This window comes from Corvus cornix, chromosome 4 (assembly GCF_000738735.6).
Source record: "Corvus cornix cornix isolate S_Up_H32 chromosome 4, ASM73873v5, whole genome shotgun sequence".
Lineage (NCBI taxonomy): Eukaryota > Metazoa > Chordata > Aves > Passeriformes > Corvidae > Corvus > Corvus cornix.
In genome coordinates, this window is record NC_046334.1 from 25561303 (window position 1) to 25582193 (window position 20891).

At 41.0% G+C, this 20891-nt stretch overlaps 1 protein-coding gene across 8 annotated transcripts in view; it reads right to left on the reverse strand.

The window, feature by feature from the left end:
• Window positions 1-20891, reverse strand: part of TMEM131L (transmembrane 131 like) — an 81652-nt gene that overhangs the window by 29261 nt on the left and 31500 nt on the right. For 7 of the 8 annotated variants that reach the window (XM_039550757.1, XM_039550761.1, XM_039550756.1 and 4 more), the window contains exons 4-12: window positions 16637-16708; window positions 15619-15742; window positions 14437-14553; window positions 12335-12445; window positions 6195-6272; window positions 4204-4357; window positions 2088-2146; window positions 1622-1730; window positions 582-687 (exon numbers count right to left, since the gene is read on the reverse strand). In XM_039550757.1, the coding sequence (XP_039406691.1) occupies window positions 582-687; window positions 1622-1730; window positions 2088-2146; window positions 4204-4357; window positions 6195-6272; window positions 12335-12445; window positions 14437-14553; window positions 15619-15742; window positions 16637-16708 (930 nt within the window). Of the gene's footprint in view, window positions 1-581; window positions 688-1621; window positions 1731-2087; window positions 2147-4203; window positions 4358-4647; window positions 4746-6194; window positions 6273-12334; window positions 12446-14436; window positions 14554-15618; window positions 15743-16636; window positions 16709-20891 lie in introns of those variants that run through there. The other variant, XM_019293337.3, reaches the window with a different exon arrangement.

Genomic DNA, 20891 nt, shown 5'->3' on the forward strand with positions numbered 1-20891 from the left:
ACAAAAGAAGATACCATAGCATTCTTGCATAATGAGGCTCTTCTAAGCTTTTATGGAGAAGAACAAAACTATTTATTTGGGAATAATTACATATGAGAGTAAAAATTCACAAGAACCATGTAAAAGAGGCAGGCAAAATTTCTACCCTCTTGTTATGCTATAGTACAACATTGCCTACTGCTTTGCAATACAGTAGGCTGGGTGAAATTGGCAAAAGATGACTGAAGAAAGAAAAGACTTCACACTTTTTCTAAAACTATCCAGCTTCTGCGTTGCATTAACAAGGATGCTGGAAATTTTACCACAGACTAATCAACATGTATACAATATGAGCTGCTAAGGCGTATCTTTTTACTGGCTCCTGAAATTGTTCTTGGGATAGAATACAGAACTATTGCTTGAAACATGACAGGTCCATTTTGGCAAATGACACAGCAACAATAGGAAGAAGCCTTTTCACTGACCTTGGAATCGTAGACTGACAAAGGAAGTTACCTTCATCTCTTAGAAGTAAGGTACAGTATTTTCATTATAGTATCAGTGAACGTTAACAGACAAACAAAAACCCACTGTCAACCTACCCTTCCATCACAGGACAGAAAAGACAGGCTTTGAGTGTTGTAGTGCCTTTCAAAAGATTGTTCTCGTTGTTGTCAGAATAAAGACTTCCACTGTCACAGGATGCAGCTGGGAAAGAGCAGACACATGGAATACATCATCCAGAAGCATATCTAAAATTATTTCATGCGAAGATTTGCAAGAAAGGAGAACCTTTGCTGGTGCGATACTCACACAGAGTAAAGCACCTAATTGTTTGAGTCCTGATTTTCAGAGATTTCAAAACTTGCCTTAAATATTCATGAATGCTAAACACCTTCAAAAAATACACCCACAATAAGGCTGTGAAGAGCTACCTGACCAATTTTAACCACGTGTCACTGGCACAGCATTCTTACTAATGAGAGCACACTGCCTCCTTTTAATAACTGAAAACCTGCTCTGAAAAAAAGAATCCCTGAACATAATAGTCCCTTCTTTCTTCTTATTCGCCCATGTTTTCCCTAGGAAAAACATGTCTCAATGTCATTATGAAAGCAGCCTGTTTCATAAATGTTTAAAGTCTGTACACTGCAGTCTAGCGGCCAGAATAGGAAACAGGCTGGAGTCAGGAATGCTTAAATGCCAATCTCTGCTCTTCCACAAACACGTCTGCTCTCAGGCAAACCTCTTCAATGGTCCTGCCAAGAAATGTCATAGAAAATGACCACCCAAGCACAATAGCCTTTTAGAAAACATATTTGAAACAGAAAAAAAACATAAAAGGATGTTGAAAAAGCATGTTCAATAATTATGCTTATTGTAAAATCAGCTAACATTGTAGCAAATGTCTTTTCCCCCTTTTTCAAGCACGTATAGCTTAGAGCCTTCAACCAGCATAAGAGGAACCACATACACATAAAAATGGTGGAAAAAACTAGCAAAAAAATTCATCCTCTTTCTCAGTGAAGTCCAGACAAGTTGATTTTGAGATCTTTCAGGGTCTCTGGTGAAAAAAACTACCCCTTTTTCAGCAATCAAATCCTGTTTAATTATATGATCTCTAAATATATGTAACCTGTACCTTTACAAGAAATAGAAGCAACTTTTGTGAAGTTAGTAGATGATGAGGATAGCAGTACTGGCTCAAATTCCACAGGTGATGAGTCTTTTTGTGACAACTGACGTATTTCCTGCATGAAGACAAGACAAATGATTTTTGTGGCAGTACTACCACTATTAGTTTTGCAGCTCCTGTATTAGTCTATCTTCTTGTCAAATTTGCAAGCCACCATCTGCCATTTTCTCATATCTTCTAAATCAACACATGAATTTTTATTCAAGCTAACAGCTCTTATGTTTAAAAAAAAAAAAAATTCATCACTGAACTACAACATGTCATCTCAAGGATCTATTAGACATTTGGGCACACTTCAAAAATTTAGAAGTGTGACATTTGCCACCAGCAAAATCAATCTGCTATTAGAGAAAGCTAATTCCCCAATCAAATCCAACACCCTAAATTATGACTTCCCAAAGCCCACAATTACCTGTATATGCACAAGGCTGTTTCCAGAATGCATGATATACACATCTACTGATGAATGACCTGTCCAAAAGAATGAACACCAAGGTAAGCTCACCAAGGACGGAAACACTCTTGTTTCTTCTCTTGTCAGATACGAGAAGCAATCCCAGTTTAAATTTTAACATCTTTGTGTGACAGATACCCTTGCTAAAAGGAAGAACTATTTACATCTTGAGCTGGCAAACATTTGAGAGAGGAGTAAAAATCCACTCAACAAGATTTTTGGCCACAAAGATGCAGGCAAGCTTTAACAGGGAATCTTCATTATCCCCTAAATCCTATCTAGAGCACAATTCCCCCCTTTCCTAGGGGCAGGGAGACAGGAGTTAACAGCTGAAGGGAAGAAGAACGGCTGGTGATGCAAGTAACTTTCTACAGGCCAGTCTATCAGTAGCAGGAGAGGGTCCAGTAAAAACTGTTCTGTATCACACACAGCTGAACAAGATCCTGCCTCACCTGCTTTAAAATGCAAGCATTCCCAGGAGATAATGTGAAGCCAGATTCAGTGCTTTGGGCTCATATCAGGAATGGTCCTATCACCCAGCAGGTGGAAAACTATTGCCTAAAGCAACAGGAGACAGGGGTAACAGCTCTCACCTGCTGATAAGGCGGTACAGCTGTGTTGGGGAACCACCCTTGGTCACTGGCAAAGCTATGTTTCCATCCACAGGACAGCAAGAAGATGTACAGGACCAAAAGAAGAGCAGCAGGACAGAATAACTTGTGTTTTTGTCCTTGCTCATGCTTGAATTAAATCAGTGTATGCAGGCTGACATGAAAGGATGTTCTCCCACCTGACCAGCCATGATTTCTAATGATGTATGTGCTTTGCTCAGCTGCTTGAAAGCAAGACTGCAAGTGCCAGCTTCCAAAAGCAGGTTCAAGGTGTTGCTTATGAGCTCCACATACCCCCCAGCTGCTTAAAGCACATACTCTTAAAGCACAAGCTCTTCAGCCTTTCCAACTGGTGAGTTCCCCTGTGCAGCCCTGCCTACCTGCTGTCCCACTCTAGGTGCTAACATCCCACCAACAGCTAATCCAAAAGGCTTACAGGACCAGCCTCTAGCACAGAGAGGACTTATAGCTGCACTATATTTAACAGAAAACAGCCCTAAAAGCATATTTCTAGTACTTTAACCACCAAAAGTGTTAACAGTGAGCGCCCTTGACAGAACAGATGGGAACAATTTTCTACCAGCATCAGAATAAATGTAAATCCACAACTCAACAAAGCCCTGGCATCTCACTGGCAGGGAAACTAGGTTTGCAGCGGGTATTTCAGTTTCAGCTCTGTGAAATATCACAGAACAGGCACAAGGGAAGCAGTACATATTGTGGACATTTTCTTGTGTATATTGTATCTATTGTTTTGTGACTAGATTTTGAAATGCATTTCTCAAAAGACAGAAAGATCACACTCTTTCAATAAGTATGTTAAAAAATATTATTTTAATCTGGACTCTTAAGCAGTTTCTTCTTCTCCAGTCAGAAGGGAAAACTGGCAAAAATGTCTAAAAAAAGCTGTTCTAATAGACTGCAAGACTCTATAAATAATTTTAAATCCCCTGGATTCAGAGGATTTGCAGCATAAAGAAACTGCAAGGAGTTGATTGTTTTGCCTGTGGAATTCTAGCTTACAAGAACAAATGATGTGCACATCTGTATTACCTCATTACCCTACTTTCCATAACAGCCACTCTCGCCAGTACTGTATAAACCATTCTGCCTTCACAGTCCCATAATGGTTGATTTAATTAATGGGAAACCAGAGATGCAGTTGTAGAATTCAAAGGACCATGTCATCTTTCCCTACTGTTTAAGCAGATGCATAAGCACGGGGGACTAAAGAATGAAAAAGATGTAGTTTACAACTTTACAATTGTTACCTTTATGAAGAGAACTCTGCTTATGATAACTCTGCCCTACACAATTTCCTGCACGCTCTGTTTAACTGAACTTTGTTTCCCCTACTTGTGAAGTTAAGCTGTTACTGAATTCAATTCAATTTAGGATACCAAATTGCAAATTATGTATAAAACCAAGCTGTATTACACTTAACAGGCAGATTTAAGACTTACCTGAGGTCTTTGTTCTTTCCATTGCTACATAAACTACAAAAAGATTCTCCAGTAAGTATTGTCTGTGCTCCACAAAATCTTGCTGGGCATTTTCCACTCTTACTGTTAAGCTCATTTCTAGCAGCATTGGGTCATCGGACATAAAACAGCAACTCTGGAGTGAGACAAAGGGATATGGTGTGTGTGTGATGGGGGACAGAACAGAAGAAGTTCACTACACTAAGGTACTCTGAGAAATTAATCAAAGGTATTATCTAACAGACAAGGTTTCCAGCACCAAAGTGCTGGCAAAACAGAAGTAATTAGGACCTTTGCTAAAATCTCAGCAGAAACCAAACACAGTGCAGGTACAGAGAGCACAGCAAAAACAAAGACAAAAACAACTAAAAAAGACACTGAACCTTGAGAGAATGCAAATTTATAAACTGTCTTAGTCAGTCTCACCTCAGGGACTGCAAAACAGTTTCCTTTGTTAAATCCTCTGCCTTCAATAAAATGTGCCATAAACAGACTGATGCATGTGTCTTAATGGTAAGAAGACAGTTCATGTTCACTGGTCTGTTTATAGTTAATTTTTCCAAATCCTGTGTTTTTGTCTCCATTTCTCACTGAAGTAATTTTAAAAAAACAAACATACATGTACAATTCTTAATAGAAAACACTGTTGTCTGGCTAGAATACTTCAGAAAAATACAAATAGGATCTTATTTCCATCTGTAAGCAGTGGCTGCTGTTAACACAGCTAAGTCATAGCAACTACAAAGACACAGACACCATTTGGCAAAAAAAATTAAAGCCAGCAAAGCAGAACAGAACTAGACAATCAACAGTGAATAACATTCATTGGTCCTGCATCAAACCACAAGGTCGCTAAACTCAGGCTCCGATGCCCTACCAAGAAGACTTGCTCCGGATGGAGGAGGAGACAACAGGCACGTGAAGTGCTCTCAGAATTGCAGCAACACACTTCCAGCTAATCTCAAGTGCTGCAAGGAAGTACAGCAGGAGTGGGAAGCGCCTGAGGATGGGATGCCAGCTCACAGCTCACACAGCACCAGAGACTCTCAGCACTTGAAATGGCTGCCAGGAGCAGGAGAGGAGGCTGCCATAGCGACTGGAGCACAGGCACAGTGCACCCTTGGGAAGTCAGATCAAAGGGCAGACAGCTGCACCCCATGCAGCCTCCAACGCTCAGGTGCACCTCAAGCACCTCAATGCACTGTGCACTGCAAGAACCAAACGTGGAAGCAAAGCAGCACAGGAATGCTGCCCTGTGCAACACACAGGAATACAGCTCTGGAGCCTGGGCCTCATCACTCCTGGGGAAAGCGGTGCCGCCGGCCACAGCGCGGGTCTGTGTCTGACCCAACACCACACCCACAGTGAGTAGCACCCACCTACTGTGTAAGGATGCTTGAGGAGAGACGGGAAGAGGACTCAGATGGCACTGCCCAGGCCAAGGAGATAACCTACTGTCCTGAAGGCTCAGTGCTTTTGGAGGGGGAGTCCCTGCTAACACACTCGCCCCTCCGCAGCTCTGTCCAGCACCACAGCCGCCCTCACATCCCCAGGAACACAGCCCAGGCAGCCCAGGCTTCAGCCTCTCCAGCTCACTGATCACTTCTCACTGTGAACCAGACACTCATGAAAAGTTTCCGGAGAAAAAAATTACAGAAATCTAATCTAAGTAGTACAACACCTACCTATCAGAATGCTTAGCCTGTTGGACTGGTTTTGGTTTAGTTTTTTGGGAGGTTTATGGGATGGTGGGTATCTTTTTTCATCTCCTTTATTCCTAAAGATTTTAGTGTGATGTGTGTGACATTTCATTTACATCAGAGGATACAGTTTTATAAAAACACAATTCCCATTTAAACTGAGACACTGGAAACTGCAATGTTGCTAAAATTTCTAGAGCTCTGGAAAGCGTCCCTCTAAGCTTGGTTTAAAATAGAAGACTTACACAGATATAAAATAATAATAAAACATACCTTAACTAGCTGATATGTGTCATTAGGTAAACTGCACTCAAGATGAACCCGTAATAGACTGGCATTCATAGTTTCTGTCTGTAAGAAAAGAAAAGTGATGAAAACATCAAACACATTGCTTCAAATGTTATATAAATCTAATTCACATACCATAATTTATAAAGATAATAGGACTGCTTCCTCATATACAGAACACAGCAATGTAAGGAATTTTTTTAATGACTACAATTACTCTGTACAGTAGTCCAGCAATTAAACTCTGAATCTCAGGACTCCATCAATATCTACCTACTTATCAACATCAAAAACTTATTACACATGATTATTAAATATTTATACAGCATCAGCATGAGAACTCTTAAAAATTTTCTTATGCCAAAAATCTGTATTCAACAGACCCTTGTGTGCAATATAAAAGCTTATTTCCTTGTTTTCTGTGTATTTTCTTTGCTGACTGGATATTGAAATACAGTATCTAGGCCAAGAACATAATGCTTCTTGGACATGGTCTGACACACAGGCTTCATGCCAAAATGGACAGACAGAAAATACTTGTTTTGCCTTTTTATTGACTAGAATGGGAAAAGAAAAGAAAAGAAAAGATGACATTGACTGTGCCAGCTTGTAAAGCACTAATAAATCTAATGGGGCAACAGCACCAACAAAGCCAAGTACAGTTCATGAAAGCTATCTGGAAATCTGCACTGCCAAATTACTTGCAGAAACTGCACAGCCAGTATATCTTGATCCTAAATTAAATTTAAAAAAAAAAAAAAAAAGCCAGAATCAGAATGGCAGACCTGTCACTCTATCAGTGCCTTACTTACAGCCAAATTTCGTGCTAATTTTGAGGCTGATGTGGAACCCCTGCCCTCTGTTTCTCTTGCGATACTGAAATATCTGAGTAGGGTATCTGCAGGTTCAGGTTTTTGAAGGTGTTGATTAAACTGACTTCAAACAATTTCAATAATTTGATGCTGAAAAGCAAAATTGTGAAAAAACTTTTGAAGGTATCTAACACCCTATTTCATACCTCTCTAAGACAGGAGAAAGGGGACAGGCAGGGGCACGTGAAAAGAGAGATTTAGCACACGTGTGGCATTTCACAGGGCTCAGTTTTATAAAAGGAAGCCAAGATCTGCATTCCCGACTCAACAGGATTTCATACCAAAATGACTGAGGCTTCACGCAAGAGGGCGATATAGTCCCTGCAAAGGTGGTTGGTGGCAACCCAAACGCTTTCCCCAGCACAGCTTTCTGGGGGACTCAAACCCCTGCAAACTCCTTTTTTTTTTCACAGATGTTTTTGTTCTTACCAAATTGTGAGAGCAGAAAAAAAAACCCCATTTGATTTCAAAACATGCATCATTTCCTAACCCCCCTCACAGCCATGGCTGCTGGTGGAGTTTTAACAAGGCAGTAAGATTTACAACTTTGGGGGTCATTTTCTGATCAGATAAAACCTGATGATTAGACTTGCCTTCTCAGCACTTCTTGGAAGAACACTACTGCTTTCATGGTCCTAAATAAGGATTTGTTAGCCCTTATTCAATGCCACTGTAGTTTGAAGTCATTTAAGAACCCACATCTCTGTTAAAAATATCAGCTACATCGTATTTTTTCCAGCCTTTGTTTTTCTTGACCTGGCATAGATCTAACATAGGAGCTGCTGTCACCTTAAAATTGAAGCTTCTAATGCACAGGGTGGGGGGGAAAAGTGCTACTGGGGCTGTATTTGATGTTCATCTGCTTTCTAGGGGAAATTTTTATTTCCTTGTGAGGCTATCTTCAGAAAAGGAAACGGGTTTGCATTTCTCTAAGGCAGACAATAATGCATAACTGTCGTGCCTAATATCTTACAGGACTGGCAGGATGGCTCTGAGTTAACCCTAAAGAGGAGATAATGCATCTGAGAAGAAAACACTGTCAGAAGCAGAGTTTCCAATCAGACAAATCCAGGACTATCTCTCCCAGCAGTGCAAGCACTCCATTTATACTGTAAATATCACTGCTAATGAATGAGAGCAGAGAGCTGAGTTATGCAGCAAATATTTGTACCACAGGCAAATTGAAAAGGAGAGGCACAGCAGGGAAAACTGAGCAAGAACTCTGCAAAGCATTACAACTATTGCCACTTAATTACCTGGTGCAACTATTTTGTATTAGGTATACATATTTGAATATACACACACACTCAGCACCCACAAATCCTCTATGAACTGAACAAAGACAATTGATAGAAGCAACATAAATTCTTGGCAGTTTGATAAGTTCTCAAGTTTAAATTTTAAAGAAATAGAGGCCTCTTTCAATAAAACCCTAAAAACCTGAACTATCCATCTCCAAGGAGTCCCACTCCTGACAAAGGGCTAGGATTCTCGCTGGGGGACAGCAGAGTTGGCAATTATTTAGAAAACAATTCAACCATCAATGAGGTCTCAGTAACACACAGCTCTCTAAAAGATTTTCAGATATATTCTCACATCATTACCAGGACTGTAGAGTTCAAATCACTTTCTGGAGTTTGGCTACAGTATCATTAAAAAAGAACAACACTGAACAATCCTCCTCTTCTTCCTGTAGGCTGATCCCTCAAAGTTCCTGTCCTGGACAGTCCTTGGCCCTAAAGTGGTATTTCCGCTCGGAATGATGTTAATAAGCTGTCCCTGTAATAATGATTCAGCAGAGTTCCATCAGTTTTTTGCAGGCAGTTATCAGGATAGCACACCAAGAAAGCCCTACTGTCGTCCTTTCTTCCCTCTCCACGCCCAAGCACCGCACTTGGACAAAGCAAAACATGGCTTAAGGAGTGTTACATTCCTGTCAGTACTTGCAGTATTTCCCAAGTCGTCAGTTCATAAACTTTGAACTCCTCTGGGAAGTCAGCAAAGCGATATCTGTGTCTCCTACGATAAGACCCTCCACCCTGCATGCCACTCCTCCACTGACATTTCCACCATCCTGAACACAGAGAGGCAGTGATGTAGCTGCCCTGTTAGTGCTGTCCAAATACTAAACAATGCCAAAAAAACCAGGCAACTATAGCGAAGACTACACCCAGAAGCTGGGTAAACAACGACGACCTATATGGGCTCCACCATCTGTTACGGCTTAGTGGTAACTAGCCACTGCTGAATGGCCACGTGGACGTACCACGAACTCACAGTGTGGGACACAGCTCTTCTTTCCTCCCAATGAGTGAGCCATGAGCCCAGGAATCCTGGGATCCAGGACCACAGGCCAATCCCAAACCCTTCAAATGCTGAAACTTTGAAAAGGGCAACAGAAAGATGGAGAAATTCAACAGTAAAAAAGGCACGTTTGCCTTTTCTTTCTGCTTTCTTATTAAGCACAAGAGTTTCTGCTTAAAAATGTGGGGGAATGAAGGAGAAAAAAAAAGGCCTTTGTGCTTTGCCCACTAAAAGATAAAAACAATGCACGAAATCCATGGATGTTCATTTTCCACAAAAAATTCAAATATAAACCTGTGGCATATTGCATTTCCAATGGAAACAGTACTGTAGAGGTAAATTTCCATCTATAATCCCCAGGTTTATGTTACATTTCCAACACAAATAACCCTACAGTGGCACAATTTTACCCATATCCCTATTTACAGGTCTGGCCTTGACCTTCAAAACAAGTTTTTACAAATTGAAGAAGCTATAAAAGGGGTGGTCAATTCGGTGGCAAAAGGGACAGCCCATTACTAAAGACACTGCAGAGCATGGATTGTTCAGCTTGGCAAAGTGAAAGCTGAAAGTTCTGGTGCCAGCTACAAATGCTTCTAAGTGTCAGAAGCAGGAAGAGTTACATAAATTAAATGTGCATCTTAATATATAAACTGGCCACAAAGCAACTTAAATTAGAAGTCAGGTGTAGGTTTCCAATCATCAAAGTAGCTTGTATTAGGGGTAACAAGGCCTCCAGCAATTCTGGGAAGTCACTTTACCTAGCACATGATGGGACTAATGATGTCAAAACTTTTCTGGCCTTGTTGACCAAGGATGTCAGTATTAGTGAACAATTTAAACACAACCACCTTTAAAATAGGGGACAACTTAGGCAAAAAAACAGACACACAGCATGCAGCTCTCTGTCTGAGGTTTCCAAGCAGTTATCAGGGGACTTCAGAGGTAAGGACACCTTCAGTGTATCAAACTAGACACTATCACCCAAGGTTAGAACTCAATCATCCCGAGGTGAAAAGGGATGTGCAAATGAGGCTTATGCTATCCTGAATTTACCCTGGTATTTTATGTCAGCTAAAAATAAACAGGGGAAAAGAAATGTGCACAGCTAAGTGAGTATGACTGGTTTGTTTTAAATGCTTTTTCACTACAAGCCTCCATTCTATGTGTAATAGTTATGTATCCTCCAGTTCGCCCATGTGTATTTACTCACTCAGACCTCACCAACCTCTCTTCCTTCTACCTTTTCTGAACTTAAAATAGAAACTGGACAAAGCAGAATGATACCATTTTTTTAAGGGATCTGCATCAGAATATAAGGAAGGTGAATTAAAGAAGGCACTTCTGGAGAGAACAGCTAGCTGTAGAGAAACATTCTTCTAAAAGGAACCCGAACTCAAACCATAAACTCCTCTCCAGTATTTAGATCTTGTCTTTCATCTTCAACAGCTGAGGAGCCCATCCGACTGCTGCAGCATTTCTGCCCAAAATGATAACATGCAGTGAAGAGTGTTTCCTCAATTACAGCACAGCACAGAAAAATTACACCCAGAGATTGGAGAACTGAGTCAACACTCTCTCCCACCTCATGTCCTACAATGAGGCCAGTGCCAGGTGGTACCATGCTGCACTGCTAAACACGACCTCAAACTTGTACTCCATGCAGATAAAGCATAGGATAATGTTTGTCACTCTACAGTAAGGAAAATGTCAGATGTTCCCCGAAGCTTCTCTACTCAGGAATTCAGACTGAACTGTGAAAAAGCATGTATACAACTTTCAGACACTACCTGACAACAACCCATCAAGCTATGTGAAGCTATGTGAAGATGCACACATAAACAGCATAAAAAACCCCTTCTCAGTTCTACCTCTAGCACCCCAAATTACAAAACCTTAAGATTTTTGCTTCCTTTCCAAGACTCTGTCTTTGTACATCCACAAGCAAACACAATGATGTGACTACAACGAAGAGACTGGCATGGAAGAAAAGAAAGGGAGAGAAGGAAATTGTGCACTATCCTTGCATAGAGGTAAGATTGACCTAACATATACATAGCAGACTGAAAAATACAATATGTGCTGGCAATTTTTCTCAGGTAGAACAGAAGGCATCACAAAGGCAATGAACACAGCTTACATTTAGATGAAGTATTAAATTTTGTTACATGCTAAGATATTCTAAGTATGTTTTTAGAAAAACAGTGTCTGTGTATAATACAACAGAAAATCTGAACGATCAATTTTTCAAATTAGTTATTCACTTGAAAGGCTCTGTATGGACTGGAAGACTACGAAAATACCTGCAAGTGCAACCAAATGACAGAAATCATTAAAGCTTCTTTCAACTCAAGTATTTATGCCTCATAAATTCAGCTTGCTTTGTTCTCCAGAGCTCCTTGTCAAGATGAGGTAAGCAAAGCTGGTATCTTCAGCACTGATAGGGGCAGGAGGGATTGCTGCAGCCTGATTCCCAGCTCCCATTCTCATCCATGCAGCACGCCATGCTTTTTAACTGCAGCAAACTGTTGGTGCAGCCCTGCTGTGAACTCACATGGGGAACTGGCCAGAAGTAAAAAACAGAACAAACCAATACAACTTCCTGCCCTTCTCAATTTTATGGTATGAAGTTTATTTTTTTGTTAAGGACAGACCAATTCCCCAGTTCAGTCAGAGCAGGGCCACACAAATAGTTTTGCCAGCACAATTTAAAGGGCACCCCACCACAGGAGCACAAAGAAGAACAAGTGTGAATAGTTTAAATGCCAAAGACTGTCTCATAAAAGCAGCTGATCACAGTAACCCTGTATCTTGCAATCTTTCTCCTGCAGTCACTGGTACTTGGATTTTTTGCTAATGTTCCTTGCTTGCATCCCAACAACCTGAGGTCAAAAATCTTTTGTGGTTAAGCAGATTTAGGTTTCATCCCCCTTGAAATGTATACTGTACCAGCGTGTGTGATGCCTGGATGTTTTGAATGTGTGGAAGCAGTAAGTAGGCATTTGCTAGCTGCACTTTAGGTTCTTCTGGAGAAGACATCAGAGTTCCTGTTCCAAAAACCTGGTATTAAAAAAACAAGGTCATTACATCAACACCTAGAATTTATACCAGCAACTTCCAAAACTATTTTGCTAATAACAACAATCTTCCCAAGAAACAGATCAGTTTTTCACGTTAGATTCTTTTGAAGGACAATAAAGTTGCAATGTAGAAAGTAATCATACACATAAATAGCACTTTAGAATCATCACTCATTCAGGCACTATTACAAAAACAAAACAAAGCACTCACCAGCAGAGCATCAGGTGATCTTAAAAAGAAAGTATCTAAATTCTCCTACTATTCTTCAGGCAATTACAATACACGTATCACCATTTGGGAGTGCAGTAATTTCTGAGAAAACTTTGTTACTAGTCCCATTGAATACTGAATTCAATGGCTTTGCCTTAAAAACTGAGTAAAATATTTTCTCATTATTTTGGTTTTTAAAGACTGCAATTTTCAGAACACTATAAGATTTGTAATTTGGATGGTTCTACTGCATTTATATTTTGCTCCACCAAGATGAGTTTATGACAATAACTGGGGGTTGTGGAGCCAGGAGGTATCAAGGAGGCAGGGGATCATTAGAGGCTAAGAAAAATTACCTGGGGCTTTTCACTTGTATGCAAAGATTTATTATTTTTTAATAGGAAAAATCCACATATTTTTAATTAAGAGGATAATAAAATGCATTCTACGTTCACTGAAGATCTTTGACTACAGATAGAAAATACCAGAACAAAGGGAATATGCCATTTGCTTTTAATGCAGGTATTTATAAAGTACATTTTACTATAATGGTACCTCGTCTCCATTTGGGTGATTCTTCTGTACACACTCTTGCATAAATGCATTAGAAACATCAAAAGCTTCAAGGCTTTGGGGCTCTCAAGAGCACTGTAACTGTGCAACAAACACTCAAGTCATGCCTCCTTTTGAAACTCTTAAACCTAATGCGAGCTGAAAACATGGGCAGCTACTTCCTCTGTCTCAGGTGGCTGGTGAAAATGTACATGAAAACCAGTCTGCTACTGACTTTTGCAGCAGTCCAACAGGAAACAAACCAATTTTGAGGTGAAACTGACAACTGCTTCCCTGCAACTTGTTGATAAAAGGCTGAGCTGACTGGGCAATAAATGAAGGGGTCAGGAGTGAGCACAGGGAGGGGAGAGATGTCAAAAAGAAAAGGTCAACCACCCTATAATGCACTTTTTCCTCATCCTTGATGAAATGTTACTGCCAAATGTGGCATTACCGCTAATAAATACTAGATAAATGCAACATTTGTATTAAAACCCCGTGTATTTCAACTGAACTTACCTAAGCTTCTATGTAAGGAGCTTTGTTTTCCAGCACAGTAACAAAGTACAGGAATTAAATAGTTTGATGATTGATTAAAGCTGACACTCTTTTTAAATCACGAAATTCAGGGTTAAGATTTTTCTTTGCCAAATTAACAAGAATTTGGAGTACATAGTGTTCCTTATAAAATTTTTAAAAAGCTAGACCTGCTTGAATTCACCAGTTAGTCAGAAAACAGACAGCCTTAATGCACAACCATTATTTTGACTTTCATGCTTTAAAGGCCTAAACCTCTGACCCTGTGCTACATCCCCAATGTGTTTACATAAAATCCTGCAGAGCAGCTGAAAGCCACCTAAAATATTTCCTAATGGGTTTTTCCCAATAAATGCATTCCAGCACAGTGCAGTCTAGACTGCACTAATATATGAAACGATCAGATCGTGATCTTTTAAGTGCACACATACAAATGAACTTGGTTTTACTACCACTAAGAGCAGTAATTTTAATGATATACATGTATGTGATCATGACACTAGAACAATCTGGTAAAAGGGATGAATTGTTAACACTACCCCACCTGATCTGTATCAGGAATTCAATGAACTTTAAAAGTCCCTAAAATTATGAAAATCACTTTTTAAAACGCAAGTAAATCCAAAACCCAAGCTGAGCAGTTCCCTGATATGAAAAACAAGAGTAGTTACCTGATATGAAAGTACTCCATGAGATGAGGTATTTATAAATAATGAGCTTTCAATACTGCCTTCTTCCGTTGGCAGGAAGAGTACTCTGAAAGACATCTTTCCCATCGCTGGAATCACCTGCAGAGACCACAAAGAAGCTTGCTTGCTTGGTGCCAGTGAGCACACACTCACCATTCAGTCACAGGGCCCAGAGGACACTTCCACATGTACATCCCTGTCTGTAGATCCCACTAAGCAGAACCTCAGCGCTGAGAAGTTTCATCTGTGCACTCTCAACTCTTACTACAGACAAGAACCAAAATCACACAGCAGCTTGCCAAGTTATGGCTGGAGTTTCTCAGCTAGCATGGGCCCTCATCAGTCAAGGCTTCTTTTTGCATAAGATCTTAACCATGCAGCACTGCCAGCCTCTGCATGCCCAAAAACACTTCCCCCACACAGAGGCAGATGGCTATAGCAAAGTGAATCAATACCTCTGTGATACACAAGCAAATCAGTCAAAGCTGAACTTAGGCAACACTGTTAGTAACCAGATAGTCTGGCTGGAGGAACAATGATGTTTATGTCTGCACAGTTATGCCCATCCAGCTACAGTAAAAGCAAAAATCAGATGAAAACATAATAAAACCCCTTTGCACATCAGTGGAGGATAAAAACTGAGCTTCATCCAACTGAGATCACAGCAATTCATTCTTAACATGCATTATATTGTTATACATTGTTAAAAAAAAATCAGAGTTAAAATAATGGTCTTAGATCATAAAGGCAATTATGCCCATAATTGCACTACAAAATACATAAAACATTTCACTGCAGGTTTTTCTGACAAATATGCAAGGCCACTCAAAAGACTGAAAATTCGTGGCTGTAAAACACCCACATGCCTGTGGATTACTGCATAATGCTGCTTTAGAGCAGAATGAGATTTAAACAGCCTCTAACATTGAAAAATTCTTCTCTTCTTCTGTTACTGTCAAACACATTTCCTACTGCAGGTTTTGGATGTCCTCTCCCAAACAAGTCTAAGTAGAAGTGAACAAAAAAGCCACTAGCAAAACAGAAAAAGAGTTGGAGGTCCTACAAAAAAGCACAAAAACACAGAATGAAGAGCTTATGCCAAAGGAAGCACGAAGGCTTGGCACTCGGCCATTACATAGTTTCCAAAAGTACATCAGCACTCACCCGGCTATGAGCAGGAGACACATGAAACTGTCTAGTAGCTGTAAACACTGAATTGACTACAACATCTCTATCTCTACTAGGGTTGTAGGCATGTAGCATTTTAGCTCTGGGTAAACCCAGTAACCTAAAGCAGGGGGAAAATAAAGTTAAATAAATTATTCACTTTATAAACACAGGCAATGCATGAAAGAAGCAACACATATCAGTTTAAAAAATGTTGATCTGCAACAATTATTTAGTTGTAATTAATCTTTGGAAACATGTCAAACAAATTTTGTCTTTCCCGTAACACTGGGATGTGGGCTACACTTAGCCAAAACTCATTGGAGTAACTAGGAGTCAAAAGAAAAAATAACCCTTACAAAGCACAAAGTTTTGAATAAAAAGGTTTAAACAACTGATTGTTTCGTCAGCTAAAGCCATAATTCTCTTAAGGCTTTTGCTTTAGTTAGTACATCCTAAACCCCAACAGCTTAGGCATTCCTCCAGTACACCCTCTGAAATACTCCTTTAACTCACAAGGGGACTGAGTTTCTTTCTGATTACTGGTAGGTCAAAGGCTGATTATCACTTAAGAACAATTTTTAACGTTTTCTTGAAAGAGTACTAAGAAAAATCTCATTTATTCTACCAGTATGTTTTGCTTGGGACTCTCTGGATTTTGTTTTCAGAATTTAAAGGAAACAAGCTATTCCCCCGCTAGAAAGGCAATCTTTCAAAAAACGAACAACCAGCATGAAGCAATTATTTGACATTCATGCAGAATCACCTGAAATATACACCCAGAATACATTATATCCCCTATTAGCTTTTCCTCCTTCTCAGAACTATGTTGATTTTTACAAAACACTGCAAGGCAAGAAATGCACTTCCAGCTCTGTGGCAATTATTTACTAGTTCTCTATTTTTCAGAGGATGGCATGGTCACAGCTAATGCTTCTTACCCAAATGGAGCCCACTATAGCTGTTCCTCCACACTTCATTATTAACCAAAATAACAATAACGTAAGATACTCACTGCATTCCAAAATGCAGAACTGATGGGTGAAAATGTAAGGCCTTCCCATTTGGAGGCATCTTTGCTGAGAAGCTGAAAAGAAGGGAAAAGAAGCCACGATTAATATTTAGTGGGCATGATGCTACAATCTGCAGGGAAGGAAGATACATTACAGGCTCTTAACTCTTTATATTCTGAGCCTCCCTTCCTTGCAAAGGTCTCCCCAGTCATGCTGACACAACTGTTTATGGGGCTGTACAATAAACTACAGAGGGAAAACAACTGGAAAGAATCCTGAGGAATGAAAACTATGTCAGCATGGAGCAGATCTCCAGTCTCACCAATCCAACATCTATACAAGCACTGGTATGAGCACACCTGAGAGATGCAGAGGTAGAAGAGTAAATAGCAGCTTGGGCAAAAGCCGACATCAAAAGAAGTGCCTGTATAGCTGTGGTTTTAATGCAAAAGCCAACTCATTTCTTCTGTGCAAAAGAGAGTAAGAAATACTATGAAGCACATACCTCATCATCTTTCCTTTGCCCTACAAAAATTCACAATGAAGTTTCCATCAGTTCTAGCACGTTTTTAGCTTATTTCAACATTACTCAATACCCTGTAACATAGAAATTCCAGGATATCCTCACCATTTTCTCAATTAAAACTTGTCCTCTGCAAGTCCCAATGACAGTGGTATAAAAGAAGCCCAGCACCTCTTCATTTTATCTGCATGCCTAGTGCTACTCAGTCAAAAGCTTCCCGAGAAGCAGTCTGCATGTTGAATAGCCAGAACCAGTTTCATATCTTTACTGGATGATGCTAATAAGCATCCTAGCAAGGAGGAGTCCAAGAAGGGAAAGATGGACTGTGGTCTCATTGGTTATCCAGCTGCTTTGCATAAGTTGTTGTAGTACAGTCAATTGGCTCCCAATTTGAAAATGCAGTTCTGTAACATTACACCTTTAATATCTCTTAGTGTGTACATGATCCTGTTGTTATATTCTAAAGCAACAGACACCATAATTTAGTACCAGTCAGGAAAAATGATGTTTATTATTATGAAAACCCACAACTTTTATGAAAACATAGAGTCACAGAAAGGAGAAAACTCCCTCACTACTATAGCAGGCGGAATATCCAGGTAGCATTCCTGAGGAGCTGCTAGCGATAGTCTCCTTCCAACCACCTTGTCTCTGCAGCAGCCAGCTCTTGCTCCATTCCTAGAAACACTGCAGCAACCAGCACCTTCTTCCCCTTCCAAAAATCAGCCTCAGGGACGTACCCAGAAGGTAAGTCTGAGTACTGTTGTAAACACATACAAATTAAAATTACTACTATAGTAAAAGCCACAGACATTTGGGGAAGACGCGTTTCTTAAAGGGCCTCAGATCCTTTTACTGTATGCATACACATAAAGAGCAGAATAAAAGTTAAGCCAGTGGTTTATGCACTACAGTATGACCTTGAACCCCACCACTGCTTAAGTTTCTAGCATCTTACAGGTACTGCTGAAATACCTTTTCTCACCAGAAAAATCTGTGCTGAGAACAGCAAGAAGTTGAGTGCCTCTCTTTGCCAATTCATGATATTGGCAGTAGCTCTCCAAGACTTACTAACCCTCCTTCTGAGGAACTCTAGCAGCATCAGCTCTCTTCCTCTCAACTCTTGCTCTTTGCAGTTGGTACCAAATGCACCGGCTGGGTGCAAATCCAGCTGTGGATGTAGGAGACTGCATTTCATTTGCTCTAGGTGAACAAGGCCATGCTGCAGCACTGGCTCTTAAAAATGCACTGTCTTGCTCTTTACCCAACCCTCTACTTGTCAAAAAATGGGAAAAGCCCTATGAGAGTAGCAGCAGGGGTATCCCAGGGATGCCATTTATTCCTTCTGGAGAAGGCGGCCTGGACCTTGGGTGGCTGAAGCCAAGACTCAGTTAACAACCTCTGCAGGCTCTGAGCTGGCTCCTGAGCATGGAGATAACTTTGGAGCATCCCTGTACACTGCTTGACCAGAATGGTCCCATGATTACAAGACATCCAGCTTCTGCTCTGCACCCCACTAAAGCTGCCAAATTGCTTCAAGCTCCAGCCTGGCCCCAAAAGCATAACAGCCACATTCCTATGGCACCGTGCCCATCACCCAGCCCACTGTCCAGCTCCAGGGTGTCTGCACCACTTATCAGTGGCCCCAAAGCAGTACCAAAACGTAACTTGAGAGCTGAGTTTCTTCAACAACAGAACTAGTGGAAAGAGAACTACCACTGTTTTTGGTTGGGTTTTTTTTCCCCTCAAGGGAAAAGGTGACAGATTAGAATAATGGCAGCGGGCAAGAGAACATTCTGCTCGTGACACTCGAACAACTAGGATGCACTTCGAAGTGCATCACTACTTTGAAAGAGGCCCATCTACATCAGAAGTGTACTTCTCCAGTTACTATCTCTAAAAGGCAGCTGGAAGCTGGCAGAAGCTGGCAGAACACCACTGCACATCCCTGCGTGTGGCAGCGCAAGTTGCTACAGCCACCCTGACCCTTGAGGGCACGGCCGAGACCAAATACGGGGGTCAGGCACCTAAATTCAACCACTCACTCCCAGTTCGGGTATGAACGCATAATCCCCCAGTTCTGTAATCTACACATTCTCATAGGATTGGTTGATGTTTTCCCCTCCCTGTTTTATGCAGATTATGAATATTCATGTTCCCTAGTTGATTATGCATCAGTTCTAGAAAGTTCTGTAATCTTCAACACCCCCACTGGCTCCTTCCCTAAGTCCCTCCCATGTGTTGATCCCATTGGTTCCCTCAGCTTTAACCCTGCCTTCTTCCCTTAATCTCATTGGCTGTATCCCTTATCCCCGCCTTTCCGATCCTCACTATAAAATCCCTGGACCCCCTCAGATTTTCGGCTTTTCATGCCTGGTCCCTGCAGGATAAACCTTCTCCATGGAATGCATACGAGGACTGCCCTTTCTCCTTCGTTACCTCCGCCCGTGTGCTCTTCCATCCAGCTTCGAGACAGCTCCCACAGGTGAGGAGCTGGCCCTCTATGCATTTTGTGAAGCCACCTTGAATCAGCAGGGGTGCAGCCAGATCTCCGGCCTTCTCCTCCTAGCCAGCGCGCTGGGTGCCCCCATCACCTGCACCCGCGCTCCAAACACAATTCAGGTCTCTCTGAGGGATCTGACGCACAAATAAACACCAAGGTAATTTATTGAGACATTTAAAATTTGAAGTCACTTTTAACAAAAAAAATTATTTTTTTTTCCTCTAAGAACATGATTTCACCCATAGATTCACCTCAAATTACGCCAAACACTGCTCTTTTAGCCACAGATGATGTGTCCAAAAAAGTACGTGGATCCTTTCATGAGAATGCCACAGGCTTGGGGAAGACAAATACCTGCCTAAGAATGTAAGTCTTGAAACAACAAATGTGGAGGAACAGGCCTCTTCACAACAGAAAAAGTGTGGTCTCCAGCTTCTCTTTCATTGCTTTTAAAATCTGCTAACATGCCATTAAGCATGCCATCTAACAAAGCTGGACCACAGCCTCCATGGCATCTCTCTTTTTTTTGTGGCAGACTAGTTGAACATCATCTCCTGAATGACAGATTTTGATAGAGCAATTCAATTCCAGCATTTCAGAGGACATTTTTAAGCACAAGTGAACTGGAGGGAAACAAAGAAACAGATGAGGGAAAGGAAATTCTTGGCAATTACTTTGAACACTCAGTATGCATCAAAAACCTAGTTTAAATGGTGCTGTTACCACTTCCCAGCCGAACAATTTAATGCCCTTCCTCCCATCCATCCACACAATGTATTTAAAACCCTGACACCGTGAACCATCCATTTCCAGGAAAAAAAGTGTAAGAAAAATCGAAACACTGAGGAGGTGAGGGAGAGCTCCACATGGTCACACAGAACACCAGGAAGATTGGGGACAGGTTCTGGCAGGAAAGGTGAGGCTGAGCCCATGAAACCTCCAGCTCATTACCCTCACTTGCAGACAACACCCAGCAGAAAGATAAATCCTGAGCATGCACACAGCCATCAGGAATGCCTACTGGAGAGAAAGGTGGATGTGGAGCTGAAAAAAGCAGGCTGGAGGGAAGGTTGGTTAAGGAAGAAGGGCGACACCGGGGGAGAAGAGCAGGATGGAGGAATGCAGGCACCGTTAATCACTTGTGCAAACAGAGGAACACATAACTGTAAGGCAGCATTTTTAGGGGATTTTGTTGTTTTTTAGAAGGTGCGTGAGCTGTAAAATGTTAAGC